This window comes from Tachyglossus aculeatus, chromosome 7 (genome assembly GCF_015852505.1).
Source record: "Tachyglossus aculeatus isolate mTacAcu1 chromosome 7, mTacAcu1.pri, whole genome shotgun sequence".
Lineage (NCBI taxonomy): Eukaryota > Metazoa > Chordata > Mammalia > Monotremata > Tachyglossidae > Tachyglossus > Tachyglossus aculeatus.
The window spans coordinates 37,511,630-37,529,863 of NC_052072.1; the positions used below are offsets into that span (position 1 = coordinate 37,511,630).

General features: G+C 48.1%; 1 protein-coding gene across 4 annotated transcripts in view; it reads right to left on the bottom strand.

Moving 5' to 3' along the window:
* Positions 1 to 542: 542 nt before the first annotated feature.
* BDH1 (3-hydroxybutyrate dehydrogenase 1) overlaps positions 543 to 18,234 on the bottom strand; it is a 59,064-nt gene continuing 41,372 nt past the window's right edge. For all 4 annotated transcript variants that reach the window (XM_038748949.1, XM_038748946.1, XM_038748947.1 and 1 more), the window contains exons 6-7: positions 2,005 to 2,157; positions 543 to 1,773 (exon numbers count right to left, since the gene is read on the bottom strand). In XM_038748949.1, coding sequence (XP_038604877.1) covers positions 1,304 to 1,773; positions 2,005 to 2,157 — 623 coding nt within the window. In that variant the 3' untranslated portion in view covers positions 543 to 1,303. The remainder of the gene's footprint in view (positions 1,774 to 2,004; positions 2,158 to 18,234) is intronic.

An 18,234-nucleotide genomic window follows, 5' to 3' on the forward strand; every position in this document is an offset into this window, starting at 1 on the left:
AACAAAGAGAAGCTGAGGAACCCCAAAAGACCTCACCTGACAGCTGAGGAGGCCAAGAGGGCCCCTTTTAAGAGCCGCCACCGTGGGTTCCAAGGTGGAGCAAAGGGACGATTCTCCTCCATCCATCGATGGTGTTATTTATTTAGGGTAGGCCCAGAAACAAAGAGAAGCTGAGGAACCCCAAAAGACCTCAGCTGACAGCCGAGGAGGTCAAGAGGGCCCTTTTAAGAGCCGCCACCGCGGGTTCCAAGGTGGAGCAAAGGGAAGATTCTCCCCCATCCATCGATGGTGTTATTTATTTAGGGTTGACCGAACGCAACGCACTGCGCTAAGCACTTGGCCTGCACTGCATAGTGCGGCGATGTACTAGAACTGGTCTGGAGTTAGAGGACCTGGGTTCTAATCGCGGTTCTGCCACTTTGCCTGCTGGGTGACCTTGGACAAGTCACTTAAATCTCTGGGCCTCCATTCTTCTCATCTACAAAATAGGGATTCAATCTCTGTTCTCCCACCTACTTGGACTGTGAGTCCCATGTGGCCCAGGGGCTGTGTCTGACCTACCTTGTATCTTCCCCTGTGCTCAGTATCATGCTCAGCACATAGTAAGCGCTTAACACATCCATCCCTCCCCTAGCTGTGACCTCGTCAGAGACCCTTGTTTGGACCCCTTCTCCCCAGGGTGGTGAAGAACACCCTTCTGGAGCAGCGAGCGGTGCTGGACCGACTGACCGCGGGGCGGGATGGGAAGGGTCGCAAGACACACCGAGCCTGCTCTTTGACCTGGAGAACACGGATCATTCCCAAAGGGATGCCGAGGCCCACCGTTCCATCTGGGGGCTGAAAACAACAGAAAAATCCTGCCTGGGAATAACGTCAAGGAGGATTATAGAGCGAGACAAACCCAGAAAAACTCCAAATGGCGAGACCAGGGCTGACATCGACGGGACTCGGCCCTGAAAACTCCACCGGTTAAACGCTCTAGGTGAGAATCTCTACGGTGCAAGTGATGTCGGGGTACCGATCGGCCTGGGGGCCCAACTTTTCAGTTATGGGGTGATTCCGGCCCTCAAAAGTCCATCCGCCGGCAACACCCCGATAATTCCTGCACAAGCACATTTCTTAAGCTTGAACTATCCACACAAACGGCAAGAAGCACATCAACGAAACGTAAACGAAAGCTCGAATCACCGGGTCACGGAATTAAGTCCGCCTCCCCCTGCAGAAGCGACCCCGGGGCCGCGCTCCTCCCCTCGCTCCTTCCACCCTCCCTCCCCCAGATCCCGGCAACAGGTCCCGGGGTGGCTCAGTGGATATATAACCGGTCGGAGATGGCTCCGGGCATGTGGGTCATGACCTGCATTCGCAGCCACCAATAATAGTCCATGGGGTGGTAACGGGTGTAGGGCGAGGGGGAGGCCAGGGCGTGGGCGATGGCCTCGATGACGGGCGACGTGTCCGTGGAGCCGCTGTTGCAGTAGGTCTCCATCCTGGCGATCTTGTCGTCGAAGTATTTGCGGCCGTAGTCCTCCCTCACCACCTCGGGGAGGTTGTCCCACATCTTCTCGGCGATGGCCTGGATGCGCTCGGGGCTGTAGAGGCTGGTGGCGGCAATGAAGTTCCCCGGCTCCACCACGCTGACCTTCACGCCCAGCGGGAGCATCTCGTAGCGCAGGCAGTCCGAGAAGGCCTCCACCCCGAATTTGGTGATGCAGTACGGGGAGCGGGCGGGACTGGCCATGCGGCCCAGCATGCTGCTGATGTTCACCACGCGGCCTGCGAGGACGGAGGGGGACAGGGGAGGGAAGGGGAAATCAGACTTCTTCTTCAGGTGCTGCCGCTCCGTGGAAACCGGCTGCGGGCTGGGTGGCAGGGGGCCGGGCTCATTTCGGGGGGCTCAGATGTTTCCCTTTCCCCTACCTTTCCCGACACCCACCCCTTCACTGAGACCCGGAGCCTGGAAATAGTCAAGTTTGGGAACTGGCAGCCAGCGTGACCCCAACTCACCTCTGGCCCTTCGGATAAGGGGGAGGAAAGCTTTGGTCGTGCGAACCGTTCCCCACAGGTTCACTTCAGCCACCTCCTTGTAGGTCTCCATGCTGGTGAATTCGACCTCCCCAAAGGTGGAGATGCCCGCGTTGTTCACCAGGCCCCACAGCCCTACAACAAGAAAAACATACCAGGCATAAATGATTCTGTTTATGCTCAATGCCCGATATGATATGGCACCGTTTCCCGTGATCCTTTCCTCCTGGTTCCATCCCAACATTCCATGCTCTTTTTCTTAGTCCTTCTGAATGACTCCTTAATTCATCCGGAAAACTGTTCACGGCCGCCGAAGGTGATTCACAGCACAGACTATTGGTGACTAAGAGTCTTAGTATCCACTCCCCCATTATCATTTGAGTGTGTCTCTGTCTTCCTCATCGTGGCTTACACAACCGTCAGTTTTAGTCAGTCAACTGCATTTATTGAGCGCTTACTGTGCACAGAGCACCGTATCAAGCGCTTGGGTGAATACAATATAGCAATATAACAGAGACACGTTCCCTGCCTACAGCTGGCTTAAAGTCCAGAGGACACCAGTCTAGTGCTTTGCACAGGATGCAAAGTGTAGCTGTTGTTCACCGGATGTTCCAGAAAAACAAATATCCTCACATCCGACCGGCAAAAGTGGGGGAAGCGAGGTTCTTTCATCCTGAGTTAAATCAGCCCTTGCACCCTAGCATTCACGATAATGATTTAAACCGACGGCAGGTACCGACCGACATATCTGACTGAACCATTATTTTTCTTCATAGTGCCAGACCACGACCAAAACCAAATTGCAAATGGAAAATCCCTGAAGACCATCGGTGGCCTTTTTCATTTTCTCCCACCAAACTTCTCATCCAGGTTTACAGGGAAAGGCTCTCAACCCCCAACCCCCACTTACACCACTCCTTAAAGAGAGTGTGGCTCAGTGGGCTCTAGAAGATACCAGAACCCCTGTTCTACCATATTTCATCCTGTTGCAGCCTCTAATCCTGCTAGAGGATACCAACGGACGGGAGCCCCAGGGAATGTGTCTATTTATTGCTATACTGTACTCGCCCAAGTGCTTAATACAGGGCTTTGCACACAGAGTAAGCGCTCAACGAAAACGACTGAATGAACGAACGAGTCCAACCTCTAGTAGTTTGGAGCAAGTGTTTTGAGAATAATAATAATAATGATGGTACTTGTTAAGCGCTTACTATGTGCAAAGCACTGTTCTAACTGGTGGATGCGGTGAGGAACAGTCAGGCTCAAGTATGATTGCATTTCCGATGAGGGCAGAGAGGGGACAGGCGGGGGATTATTTTGTACACACCAGGAGCGAAAGTAGTAAAAAAAAAATATATTACCAGAGTGACAGCATCCCTGTTGCTGCCTGGCGGAAGGGTGGAGGAGAGAGGGGTTAAGAGAGGGAAGAGCTCCCACCCTAGCACAGCACGCCCGTGCTCCATGTACATATTTAGGAGCCTCATCCGGTGTAATCTTGCTCCATATGTGCCTAAAGAGGGATTTGTAGGGGATGGAGATGGGTGGTGGCCAGCTCTGAACAGCCCATCATGCCAACAGGTGCTCCAGTTCCCTCAGAAGGGGAGGCAGGGGGTGGGAGAGCCAGGAGAATTCACCAGTGGCGTCTCTGACCACCAGCATCTATGACACTTCGGGAAAACAGCTCAGATGGGGCAGAGAAGGGCCTGACGGGGCTCGGTTCCCGGCACTGCGGGGGCCGGTCCTCAACGATGCCCATGGCTCCTCTAAACTGTAAACTCATTGTGTGCAGGGACTGTGTCTATTTTTCTATTGTCTTCTCCTGAGCGCACAATAGATGCCACTGACTGACTGACTGGCTGGCTCCGGGTGCCCCCGAGGGGCAGATTTTGAGAGTGGGTGGGATCTTAAAGTGAGAAGCAGCGTGGCTCAATGGAAAGAGCCGGGGCTTGGGAGTCGGAGGTCATGGGTTCAAATTCCGGCTCTGCCATTTGTCAGCTATGGGACGTTGGGCAAGTCACTTAACTTTTCTGTGCCTCAGTTACCTCATCTGGAAAATAGGGTTGAAGACTGTGAGCCCCACGTGGGACAATCTGATCACCTTGTATGCTCCCCCGCGCTTAGAACGGTACTTTGCACCTAGTTTCCCCCTTCTAGACTGTGAGCCCGTTGTTGGCTAGGGACCGTCTTTATGTTACCAACTTGTACTTCCCAAGCGCTTAGTACAGTACTCTGAACACAGTAAGCCCTCAATAAATGCAACTGAATAAATGAACAAATAGTAAGCGCTTAACAAATGCCTTACTATTATTATTATTATTATTATTAAACTACAGCCCAGGCTTGATAGAATGGGCTCCATCCTTGATAGAATGGGCTCCATCCTGAGACTGCTGGAAGTGAGAGTAATTTGGCTGCAAAGAAGCAGGATCAGAAGAAGCAGCGGGAAGGTCGTGGGTTCTAATCCCGGCTCTGCCGCTTGTCAGCTGTGTGACCTTGAGCAAGTCACTTCACTTCTCTGTGCCTCATCTGGAAAATGGGGATTAAGATTATGAGCCCCACTTGGGACAACCTGATAAACTTGTATCTCCCCCAGTGCTTAGAACAGTGCTTGGCACATAATAAGCGCTTAAATACCATCGTCTTCATCATCAACCCAGGCTGGCTTTCTCCCTGCCAGCAGCCACCTGCTCAGATACCGTACCCCAGAACCAGCACGGTTTCCGGCTTACTTTCACCTCCGGACTGAACAGGCAGAAGAAACCTTGGGTTTTGTTCCGGGAGGATCATTACTTGTTCTGCTCTCTGTCTTTTTAAATTTTTCTTATTTTTAAGGTGCCTGTTAAGTGCTTACTGTGTGCCAGGCACTGTTCTAAATGCTGGGGTAGATACAAGCTAATCGGGTTGGACACGGTCCACGTCTCCCATAGGGCTCACAGTCTTAATCACCATTTTATAGATAACTGAGGTCCGGAGAAGTGAAGTGACTTGCCCAAGTTCACACAGCAGGCAAGTGGCGGAGCCAGATTCTGACTCCTAAGACCATGCTCTAACCATTAGGCCATGCTGCTTTTCATAGGGGTAGAGCATTCAGAGATGGAGAAGCAGCGTGGCTCGTTGGAAAGAGCCCGGGTTTTGGAGTCAGAGGCTGGGGGTTCAAATCCCGGCTCCGCCACTTGTCCACTCTGGACAAGTCACTTCACTTCTCTGGGCCTCAGTTCCCTCATCTGTAAAATGGGGATGAAGACTGTGAGCCCCCCGTGGGACGACCTGATCACCTTGTAACCTCCCCAGAGCTTAGAACAGTGCTTGGCACATAGTAAGTGCTTAATAAATGCCATTATTATTATTATTATTATTATTATTATATTTAAACTTGGGCCTTAGCTCAGCAAAAAAGAGGAAGCAGCGTGGTTTAGTGGAAAGTGCATGGGCTGGGAAGCCAGAGGACCTGGGTTCTAACCCGGGCTCTTCCACTTGTCTGCTAGGTGGTAAAGTCACTTAATTTCTCGGTGCCTCTATCACCTCATCTGTAAAATGGGGACTGAATCCTCCCTCTGACTTAGACTGTGAGCCCTATGTGAGACAATTGTGTCCAGTCCGATTACCTTAGTGCTTAAAGCATTAAAAAAAAAAAGCCACTGCTGCCCCTGAAGAAATGATCTCAGCTGGGTTTCTCTTTCTTGCTTTGTTTGTTAACAGGTGACGGGTTGCTTTTTTTTTTTTTTTAATGGCCTTCATTAAGCTCAAGCACTGGAGTAGATACAAGGGGACCGTGGTCTTATTAATCTCCATTTAACAGATGAGGTAACTGAGGCACAGAAAAGTGAAGAGACTTTTCCAAGATCACACGGCAGGAAAGTGGTGGAGGCAGGATTAGCACCCAGGTCCTTTTGACTCCCAGAAGCCAAAAGCCCCGGCTAAGCACTGTCTCCCAGAAGGTCTGCTCTGATCTGAACCAGCAGCACGGGACAAGGCCCCTGCTAATCGGCCAGCAGACCTCTGATCTAGTTTTCCTGACAGCCTTAATCAGGGAAATGGTTTAACACAAATAGCAGAATAGTTAGCTGCCTTGCTTTGCCCAAATGAAAGCTTCAACCATTGACCTTTGGCACCTGTTCCTTCAGCACCAAATAAGAACATTCATTAGGGAGAGGAAATTTCTGTTCAACAAAGTGTTCTACTGGGAACCTGTCAGCCTCAGGCTTTACAGAATGGAAGCAGAAACTCATTTTTCTCCCTCACCCCCACACAATACTAAAGGAGATTTCCCACCCACCTGCCTCCTCCTCTCACCCAGCTAGGAGAAATCTTCCCTTTTCAGCCCTACAGAAGCTATGCAGGAAGAGGCAGTTAACCTCATTCCCCTCCAACTCTGTGATGTTCAAAGTCTGGCCCATCGTCGTAGACGAGCCTGACTGGAGGGTGGGTGGTTGGACACTCAAGGATCTTACATCCATCGGGGAATTTTTTTCTTTTACAGCCCTTTTCCTCCCTAGGCAATGGCATGAAATCTCAGCTCCCACCTCCCCCAGTGCTTAAATTTTCTCACATTTGCTCTTTTCTTTGGTTTTGGGGCCTCTGGTCGCCATTGTGTCGGGATCCAATTCCCAGCTGCTCCTTCTAGCACCCTATTTTTAGAATGGAAGCATATAGCAGCAGCTGTGATGTAAAATTAGTGTCAGGTGTGCCCCGCTGAGAGCAGCGTGGGGGCCCCCCTTTCCAATCTGAAAATCTTCCGGATGGCAGAGGTGTCGTGATGCATCTGTAAACCCGTTTGGGAAAACTTATTTCCGCTTTACTTCAGTTTTGCAGAAACCCATATTCCCTGTTTTGTTAACAAAGGAATCTCCTTCACACTCAGAGGTAAAATTCAGCTCATTCGTTCATTTAATCGTGTTTACTGAGCACTTTCTGTGTGCAGATCACTGTATTAAGCATTTGGGAGAGGATAATATAACGATATATATAATAATATAATATAATATAATATAATATAATATAATGATAAACAGACAATTTCCCTGCCCACAACAAGCCTACAGTCTAGGATGGACTGTGATATGGCTGAAAAGCTCTGCCATACTGTGTTCTCCCTTAGCTTTCCATGTTAAGTTAGTTAGTTTTCCATGCTTTTAGACTGTGATCCCACTGCTGGGTAGGGACTGTCTCTATATGTTACCAACTTGTACTTCCCAAGCGCTTAGTACAGTGCTCTGCACACAGTAAGCGCTCAATAAATACGATTGATGATGATGACGATGATGCTGGCAGCACTCGAAAATTAACAGAATTCAGGCCAGATTGAGGAATTAGAGTGTGAACTCCTTGAGGACAGGGATATGAGTTTTACTTTTATCATGTTCCCCCAATCCCTCAATACAGTGTTCAGCCCCCAGGGATAATCAAACAGTGCAGTTAATAAAGGAGATGAACCTGGAATCCATATCCCTGGACCTGAGTAAAGATTAATTTTCTCCCTCAATATCATTTATAGAATGCTTATTGTGTGCAAAGCACCTCACTAAAAGCTTCAGAGAGTAAAAAGAGAGTTATAACAGATGATCCCCACCCTTACGGAGCTTACAATCTAATGGGGGAGAGAGAGACATTAAAATAAATTACAACTGATCTTGGACAGTCCGGGAAATTCAGTTACTGCAATCTCTGAGACTGAGTTTCCCCGTCATTCAGAGAAGATAAGGAGCTTTAAAACCTGACTTTCTTCAATTGAAATAGGATAACAATAATAACCACCAGTCTCAAGAATGGCTGAATCAATACGTTTGCTTCTTTTCACAGACCGAGGCAGAGGACTTTTCCAGCATATTCAATACATAACTTTGATTTATTTTGATTCACTTCAGATAGGTTCAATAGCTGATCCCTAGTCATGAGCAGGAATAGCAGAGAATTTTTGTTGCGGGATGCGGGCCTGGGGAGAGCGGGCCAGCGTGTTCCACTAAAATGGAGGTCAGAGGGCACCCATCACGTGAACCCCTCCAAGCATCAGTTGGAGGCGAAATCCCGAGATGAAGAGAATACTGATCTAACTCCATAATGACGCTGCTTGTGTTCTTACCTGCTTGTGTTCTTATGGAGAAATACAAGAAGGAGCTGGTCCACTCAATCTTGACCTCTACACCTTGAAACCCCGCAGGAGGCTAATTAAGTGTCGACTGCTAAAGTGGCTTGTTGCCACTTAACCTCCTACAGTTTCCTCATATGTAAGGGGGAGGTCAAAATCCTAATTTACAGGGAATTAGCAGGAATAACTACTGAAAAGTGATTGCTCTTTGCATCTCTAAAGAACTCCACAGATGCTGGAACTACTTAGCTAAGTAGGCAGGCTCAGAGAGAAAGAGGTGGTTTGACAGAACTGCAAACCAGCTGAGCTCTGGGAAGAGTACAGCCACTAATTATCCCAAGTCCCGCATAAACCTGGGAGCCACCGACGACGCATAGGACAAAGGCCTGAGACTCACGTTTTCGAAAATGATCTTCCAAGTGACTATTCTTTCAAAGGCGGGCCAAGCGAAGCAGCATGGCCTAGTGGATCCTCAAAAATCTCCAGTGGCTACCAATCAATCTGCACATCAGGCAGAAACTCCTCACCCTGGGCTTCAAGGCTGTCCATCCCCTGGCCCCCTCCTACCTCACCTCCCTTCTCTCCTTCTCCAGCCCAGCCCGCACCCTCCGCTCCTCCGCCGCTAATCTCCTCACCGTACCTCGTTCTCGCCTGTCCCGCCATCGACCCCCAGCCCACGTCCTCCCTCGGGCCTGGAATGCCCTCCCTCTGCCCATCCGCCAAGCTAGCTCTCTTCCTCCCTTCAAGGCCCTGCTGAGAGCTCACCTCCTCCAGGAGGCCTTCCCAGACTGAGCCCCTTCTTTCCTCTCCCCCTCACCCCCCTCTCCATCCCCCCGTCTTACCTCCTTCCCTTCCCCACAGCACCTGTATATATGTATATATGTTTGTACATATTTATTACTCTATTTATTTATTTATTTTACTTGTACATATCTATTCTATTTATTTTATTTTGTTAGTATATTTGGTTTTGTTCTCTCTCTCCCCCTTTTAGACTGTGAGCCCACTGTTGGGTAGGGACTGTCTCTATATGTTGCCAATTTGTACTTCCCAAGCGCTTAGTACAGTGCTCTGCACATAGTAAGCGCTCAATAAATACGATTGATGATGATGATGATGATGTTGGGTAGGGACTGTCCCTATATGTTGCCAATTTGTACTTCCCAAGCGCTTAGTACAGTGCTCTGCACATAGTAAGCGCTCAATAAATACGATTGATGATGATGATGATGATCCAGCCAGGCCCGGGAGCCAGAAAGACCTCGGTTCTAATCCCAGCTCCGCCACTTGTCGGCTGTGTGATCCCGGGCAAGTCACTTCACTTCTCTGTGCCTTAGTTACCCCATCTGTAAAATGAGCCCCACGTGGGATGTGGACTGTGTCCAACCTTTCAACCTTTATTGAGCGTTTACTGTGTGCACAGCCAATCTGATTAGCTTGTCTCTCCCCCAGCGCTTAGAACGATGCTTGACACCTAGTAAGTGCTTTACAGATACCATCGTTAGGAAGACCCAGCACTGGTGAACTGGGAATCGCCTCTGACTGAGGTTAGTGAGGCCGCAAGAGAAGACAAGCAGGTCTGTGGTTGGAAAGAGGGAAAAATCCAAGCTTCCTGGATCCCTCCTATGTTCCATCCACAAGTCAGGGACTCATCTCCCAAGAACAGACTACAGCTAACCCCAGTTTTCCTGGCTCTCCATCCCGACCTCTCCCTGTTTCCAGCTATGTAGCCTCTGCTTTGTTTCTCCCTTGCGTTTTCTGCCTTCTTCTTTTCAAACTACACACCCCACCATTTGAGAACTGAATAAAGCAAAAGCCACGATCCCAGATTTCCAGTTAATAATAATAATGGCATTTGTTAAGGGTTTACTATGTGCCAAACACTGTTCTAAGCATTCATTCATTCAGTCGTATTTATTGAGCGCTTACTGTGTGCAGAGCACTGGACTAAGAGCTTGGGAAGTTACAAGCCCTGGGATGGATACAAGCTAATCAGGTTGTCCCACGTGGGGCTCACAGACTTAATCCCCATTTTACAGATGAGGTAACTGAGGCCCAGAGAATAACAATAATAATAATAATGATGGCATTTATTAAGTGCTTACTATGTGCAAAGCACTTCTCTGGGCCTCGGTTACCTCATCTGTAAAATGGGAATTAAGACTGTGAGCCCCACATGGGGCAACCTGATCACCCTGTATATTCCCCAGCGCTTAGAACAGTGCTCTGCACATAGTAAGCGCCTAATAAATGCTATTATTATTATTATTATTATTATTATCATTATTATTACAAGGTGATCAGGTTGTCCCACGGGGGGCTCACAGTCTTAATCCCCATTTTATAGATGAGGTAACTGAGGCCCAGAGAAATGAAGTGACTTGCCCAAAGTCACACAGCTGATAAGTGGTGGAGCCGGGATTAGAACCCATGACCTCTAACTCCCAAGCCCCTTCCACTAAGCCATGCCGGTGCTTACAACAGTGCTCGGCGTAAGCGCTTAACAAATGCCATCATTATTATTATTCTCAAACCAGGGAAATGTGCAAAGGAGGAAGAAGCAAAGAAGCCAAGAAGCAGTATAACCTAGTGGAAAAAGCACAAGCCCAGAAGCCAGGGGACCTGGATCCTAATTCCAGCTCCACCCCTTCCCTGCTGTGTCATGTTGGGTAGGCCACTTGACTTCTCTGTGCCTCAGTTTCCTCATCCGTAAAATGGTGATTCAATACCCATTCATTCATTCAAGGGTATTTATTGAGTGCTTAGTATGTGCAAACCACTGTACTAAGTGCTTGGGAGAGTCTAGTCTTATGCTGTCGAGTCGTCTCCGACCCATAGCGACGCCATGATACAACTCTCTCAGAATGCCCCACCTCCATCTGCCATCGTTCTGGTACGGTATCCACAGTTTCCTTGGTAAAAATACAGCAGTGGTTAACTATTGCCGCCTTCCGCGCAGTAAACTTGAGTCTCTGCCCTCACTCTCTCCCGTGCCGCCGCTGCCCGGCACAGGTGAGTTTCGACTTGTAGCAGATTGCCTGCCACTCGCTAGCCACTTTCCAAGCTAGGAATGGAATGGGTAGGCCTCTGCTTGACTCTCCCTCCCATAGTCAAGACTTTTTAGACTGTGAGCCCGCTGTTGGGTAGGGACTGTCTCTATATGTTGCCAATTTGTACTTCCCAAGCGCTTAGTACAGTGCTCTGCACATAGTAAGCGCTCAATAAATACGATTGATGATGGTAGAGGACTGGAAACTCCCCAGGTGGTACCCTGAGGGGGTCTTGGGAGAGTACAATATAACAATAAGCAGACACATTCCCTCCTCACAATCACCTGTTCTTCCTCCCGCTTAGACTGTGTCTGATCTAATTGAACCCTACGTACCACAGTGTTCGATACATTGTAAGCATTTAAATTCCATTATTATAATGCTTTCCCCCACTAAGAGTGAAGCAGACTCTGCTGCCCCAGCACTGAATGCAGGCCTTTGCCATGTTTTTTTAATACCACTTATTAAGCGCTTACTATGTGCCAGGCACTGTACTAAGCGTAGATACAAGCTAATCGGATTGGACACAGTCCACGTCCCACATTATTATTCTTATGATATTTGTTAAGCGCTTACTATGTGCCAGGCGCTGTAATAAGTGCTGGGGTGGATACAAGCAAATTGGGTTGGACACAGTCCCTGTCATCATCAATCGTCATCAATCGTATTTATTGAGCGCTTACTGTGTGCAGAGCACTGTACTAAGCGCTTGGGAAGTACAAGTTGGCAACAAATAGAGACGGTCCCTACCCAACAGTGGGCTCACAGTCTAAAAGGGGGAGACAGAGAACAAAACCAAACATACTAACAAAATAAATAGAATAGATATGTACAAGTAAAATAAATAAATAGAGTAATAAATATGTACAAACATATATACATATATACAGGTGCTGTGGGGAAGGGAAGGAGGTAAGATGGGGGGGATGGAGAGGGGGCCGAGGGGGAGAGTCCCTGTCCCACGTGGAGCTCACAGTCTCAATCCCCATTTTACAGATGAAGTAACTGGGGCCCAGAGAAGTGACTTGCCCAAAGTCACACAACTGGTAAGTAGCAGAGCGGGATTAGTGGGACTCACAGTCTTAATTCCCATTTTACAGATGAGGGAACTGAGGCACAGGGAAGTGAAGTGACGAGCCCAAGGTCACACAGCAGACAATCAGTGGAGCGAGAATTAGAACTCAGGTCGACTCCCAGTCCCCAGTTTCCATTATTAATGCATAGAGGCAAAGCAGCCACCCCGATTTGGACCTGAGGCCCCGGCAGTGCTTTACGGGAATTAGCAGCTCCTAGCTTCATCACCTCTAGGCTTGCCGAAGTAAAATTTTCTTTCAGTGAACATTTTAAGATGTAAAATCTCACCGATTGGCTTCTCTTTCAAACACACATATCATTTAGAACAGTCCTCCAGCGCTTAGAACAGTGCTGGGCACATAGGAAGCGCTTAACAAATTCCAACATTATTATACACACCGGTATTGTCATTAGTAATAATAACAGCGTTACCACTGCACATCCGGACCTTGCACATTTTAAATACAAAGGCACCCAGACGGGCAGCTCTTTCTTTAAGGATTAAGTTCCACGCACCCAAAAAGAGAAATAACTTGCTGAGCGTTCAAAAGTCAAGAAGGGAAAGAGCTGAGGTTGGAAAAAATGTCTGAGGTTCATCTTGCTGGCTTTCCCACAGAGTCCCTCAATAGCATGGCCCAGGGGAGGGAACACAGGCCTGGAAATCAGAGGACTTGCCTGCCCTGTGACCTTGGGCAAGTCACTTCACTTCTCTGGGCCTCAGTTTCCTTGACTGTAAAATGGGGATTCAATGCCTGTTCTCCCCTCTACTTAGAGCGTGAGACCCTCGTGGGACAGGGACGGCATCCGACCTAATAAACGTTGGCAGCACTTAGGACGGTGTTGGCCCCAAAGTAAGCGCTTAACAAATACCAGAGGAAAATTTCAAAATTACAGTTTTGGAGATGAAAAGATCTCCTTGAGCTACTCTGGGGCAGGATGTGGTTCCAGAGGATGGACTATCCAGTTGCAGACAGAAACTGCTCTTCTTCCTCCCTCAGAAGTACAAAACAGTTAACTGGGGGGAAAAATTGAGCCCACTGTTGGGTAGGGACTGTCTCTATATGTTGCCAACTTGTACTTCCCAAGCGCTTAGTACAGTGCTCTGCACACAGTAAGCACTCAATAAATACGACTGATTGATTGACTGATTAGCCAGGTGAAGTATGAAATCATCATAAAAGCATTCCAGGGCCTGTAATAGAGGGCTCACATCATCCTAGTGTACATTCATTCATTCAACCATATTTACTGAGCGCTTACTGTGTACTAAGTGCTTAATAATGATGGCATTTATTAAGCGCTTACTATGTGCCGAGCACTGTTCTAAGCGCTGGGGAGGATACAGGGCGATCAGGTTGTCCCCGGGGGGGCTCACAGTCTTCACTGGAAATGCTCAATTAGTTTTTGCTGATTCCCATCTATTTATTTAACATAAATAAGCCAAGCTGCTTCTTGAAGACATGTTCTGTTTTGTTGTCTGTCTCCCTCTTCTAGACTGGGAGCCCGTGGTTGGGTAGGGACCGTCTCTATATGTTGCCAACTTGTACTTCCCAAGCACTTAGTACAGTGCTCCGCACACAGTAAGCGCTCAATAAATACGATTGAATGAATGAATGAATGATGGTATTTGTTAAGCACTTTACTATGTGCCAGGCACGGTACTAGGCGCTAGGATGGATATAGGAAAATCAGGTTGGACGCAGTCCCTTGTCCCATTTGGGGCTCACAATCTGATATTTACTATTCTATTTATTTTATTTTGTGACTATGTTTTGTTTTGTTGTCTGTCTCCCCCTTCCAGACTGTGAGCCCGCTGGTGGGTAGGGACCGTCTCTATATGTTCCCAACTTGTGCTTCCCAAGCGCTTAGTCCAGTGCTCTGCACACGGTAAGCGCTCAATAAATACGACAATGAATGAATAAACAGTAAGCGCTCAATAAATACAATTGAATGAATGAAGGAATGAATGAATGAAGAGTGCCACCCAGAGGCCGCATTTTACATTCCCACAAAACCAGGGGTGGTGGAGGGATCATCATCATCATCATCAATCGTATTTATTGAGCACTTACTGTGTGCAGAGCACTGTACTAAGCGCTTCGGAAGTACAAATTGGCAACATATAGAGACAGTCCCTACCCAACAGTGGGGAAAAGTGGCTCTGCTTTCTCACAGTCCCTTTGGGCGTCATCATGTTTCCCAGCTAGTCAAAGGAATGCCAGAGGCCTTCCTTGGATCCCATGGGGGGCTCAGAGCCCGGAGAGGCCGCTGGGATGAAAGAGGGAAGGGATCCAGATGGGGAGGTTGAGGCAGGGGCCTATGGCCACAAAACTGTCCATGTTCTGGGAGCCTGGATTGGCCGTTGGGATGAAAGAGGGAAGGGATCCAGATGGGGAGGTTGAGGCAGGGGCCTATGGCCACAAAATCGCCCATGTTCTGGGAGCCTGGATTGGCCGTTGGGATGAAAGAGGGAAGGGATCCAGATAGGGAGGTTGAGGCAGGGGCCTATGGCCACAAAATCGCCCATGTTCTGGGAGCCTGGAGAGGCCGCTGGGATGAAAGAGGGAAGGGATCCAGATAGGGAGGTTGAGGCGGGGGCCTTGGCCACAAAATTGCCCACGTTCCGCGACGGCGGGGCTGGATATCTGCTTCATTATTTGGAGGGTTTTTTGAGACAGGAATGATGAAGGGCGTGGGAAATTGGGTAACGTGCAAAAAGGGAGCCTGGGAAATGAATTCACTCTACTCTGCCATTCATGAAGATGTTGGGTAGGGACCGTCTCTATATGTTACCGACTTGTACTTCCCAAGTGCTTAGTACAGTGCTCTGCACACAGTAAGTGCTCCATAAATACGATTGAATGAATGAATGAATGAATGAATAAGGAGACATTTTAAGAGGTCGAATCAAGTCAGTCAATCAGTCGATCGTGTTTCTTGAGCACTTACCGTGTGCAAAGCACTGTACTAAGCACTTGGGAGACTACAATATAACTGTAAACAGACACATTTCCTGCCCACAACAAGCTTACAGTCTACAGGGGATGAACACTAATGGATAGTGATGAGCACTGATCACAAATCTACTTGCACGTGTTAAATTATTGTTTTGCAGGACAGGATAATAATATTATTATTATTGTGATTAGTTAAGCACTTACTATGTGTCAGGCACTGTACTAAGTGCTGGGGTGGATACAGAATCAGTTTTAAAAGAAAGTTGTCTGTTTTCAGACCAATCCCAACCCTTGGGTTTCATTTTATTGGATTCAGGCAATCCTGGTGAGTACCTTATCCCACTAAGCACGGAATTCCTCTCTTGAAACCAAGTTGTAGAGGGAAAACTTAGAGGTCGCTTAGTGGCAGAAGCTGCGTGGCCTACTGGATAAAGCCTGCGCTTGGGAGTCAGGAGGACCTGGGTTCCAATCCTGACTCCACCACTTCTCTGCTGTGTGACCTTGGGCCAGTCACTTCACTCCTCTGGGACTCAAGCACCTCATCTGTAAAATGGAGATTAAAACCGTGAGCCCCAAGTGGGACACGGGTGGTCCAACCTGATAATAATAATAATAATTATGGTATTTGTTCAGTGCTAACTATGCACCAGCCACTGTACTAAGCGCTGGGGTAGATAGAAGCAAATTGGGTTGGACACAGTCCCGGTCCCACAGGGGTCTCACAGTCTCAATCATTAGCTTGTATCTACCCCACCTCTTAGTACGGTGCCTGGCACGTAGTAAGTGCTAAACAAATACCATAAAAAACAAAACATAACCAAAAACACCCCTCATCAAAATACAGTATTTGTCTAATAATCTATTCTATTCTATTTATTTTATTTTGTTAGTATGTTTGGTTTTGTTCTCTGTCTCCCCCTTTTAGACTGTGAGCCCACTGTTGGGTAGGGACTGTCTCTATATGTCGCCAATTTGTAGTTCCCAAGCGCTTAGTACAGTGCTCTGCACATAGTAAGCGCTCAATAAATACGATTGATGATGATGATGATAATAAGGTTATTGCTTCAGTGGCTTTCCGGCTTTTTCCTTGTATAGCTCACTACTGCCCCAGTCACAATTTTAAAGCTGTAGTAAAGAATCATTTGTAATGAATAAAATACAAGAACTGAACCCTGGTAAGCTGACCCTTATTTAGTAGCTCGCCTTGGACTGCATGTAAAAAGCAACCACATGGAAACTTGGGCTTACTCTCTCTGGTGCTCATGAGACACAGAAATCAATCTTCTGGGTCCAGCTAGACGTCACAGGGGCTGATTCCATAATTCCTGGGGAAGGAAACTTAAAAAACCTAGACTCAATCAGCACAAGACACTAATAGAGCGTCCGCCACCTTAATTCAATTAGGGTTGTCAACCAGGCCTTCCTTCAAACTGCCACTAAAATCCACCGGCTCTAATGCAGTTATTTAAGAGTGCTGAGCTCAGCTGTTTTCCTTCTTCATGTTCATGGATGCAATATTCTGGCCGGAGCATGGAAGGTGACGGCTGAATTCTTAACCGGAGGGGTTATATCCTGGCAGTCCCGTGGGACTTTGGCTGCTTCTTTATGTGACAGCAAGACTTGCCCCTTCATTATTTAACAGAGAGAAAGTCAAGCTCAGCCTGGTTGGTACCTCTAATGCCAAAGACACTCTTGCGCTGCCTGCATAGAAAATGATGGGAGCGAGGAATCCCGGGTATGTTCCCTGGGTTCACAGAACTCGCCCAGGCAGCAGACGGGGAAGCCTGTCAGCCACAGCGCAAGGTGTTTTAATTCACTCTGCAAGCCCTGTGTGATCTGAGGGAAATATCTTCTCCCCAAGTTTCCTCCGAGAAACCGGGTGTCAAGCCGTGCGTTTAACTGCTGACGGTCAACTGAGATCCACGCTGCAAAGTGCACACCAGCACAGAGGCCAGGAGGAACAGAGAGAAAATCGGGCCCGCTCCCATTTTTCAACCCGAGGATTGTCTCGTCAGCGCTCCGGGGACCTCTTGTTTCCGGCGTCGGCTTAAGTAAAGCCGAGTCGGTGGAATAATGCATAATTCAGTAATAGTTCCACCCAGAAACTCTTTCATTGTGCATAAGTCCATAGTTCGCTGCCTCTCATTACGGTTGGAAGAAGCCAAGCCCGTCTTGTCAAAGAGAAGAACACCCAATTTCTCTCCACGGTCTCTGCAAAAGGTGGTTTCGATCTCGGAAGCAACTCGATCTCGGATGAGGAGCTTTCAAATAGACCCAGAGAACAACCCCCGACTCTCTCTTAACCCCCAGCCTCCCCATGGATAGAGCATGGGTCCGGAAGCCAGAGGACCTGGGTTCTTATCCCGCCTCAGCCATTTGCCTGCTGTGTGACCTTGGGCACATCACTTCACTTCTCTGTGCCTCAGTTACCTCATCTGCAAAATGGGGATTAAGACTGTGAGCCTCATGTGGGTCAGGGACTGTGTCCAACAAGCGTGGCTCAGTGGAAAGAGCCCGGGCTTGGGAGTCAGTGGTCACGGGTTCTAATCCCGGCTCCGCCACTTATCAGCTGTGTGACTTTGGGCAAGTCACTTAGCTTCTCTGTGCCTCAGTTCCCTCACCTGGAAAATGGGGATTAAAGACTGTGAGCCCCACGTGGGACAACCTGATTACCTTGTATCTCCCCCCGTGCTCAGAACAGTGCTTGGCACATAGTAAGCGCTTAACAAGCGCTTTTTTAGACTGTGAGCCCACTGTTGGGTAGGGACTGTCTCTATATGTTGCCAACTTGAACTTCCCAAGCGCTTAATACAGTGCTCTGCACACAGTAAGCGCTCAATAAATACGATTGATTAATACCAAAATTATTAAATTATCTACTCCTATGCTTAGAAGAGTGCTTGATGCATAGTAAGCACTTAAATACCATTATTATTATTATTATTATTATTAAATAAGTTCATTGGCTCTTAAAGGATGCCGTGTGCTCCAGCTTCGATTGCACCTCCCCATGGGGTCCCGTGCAGGAGATAGAGTGAAAGACCAG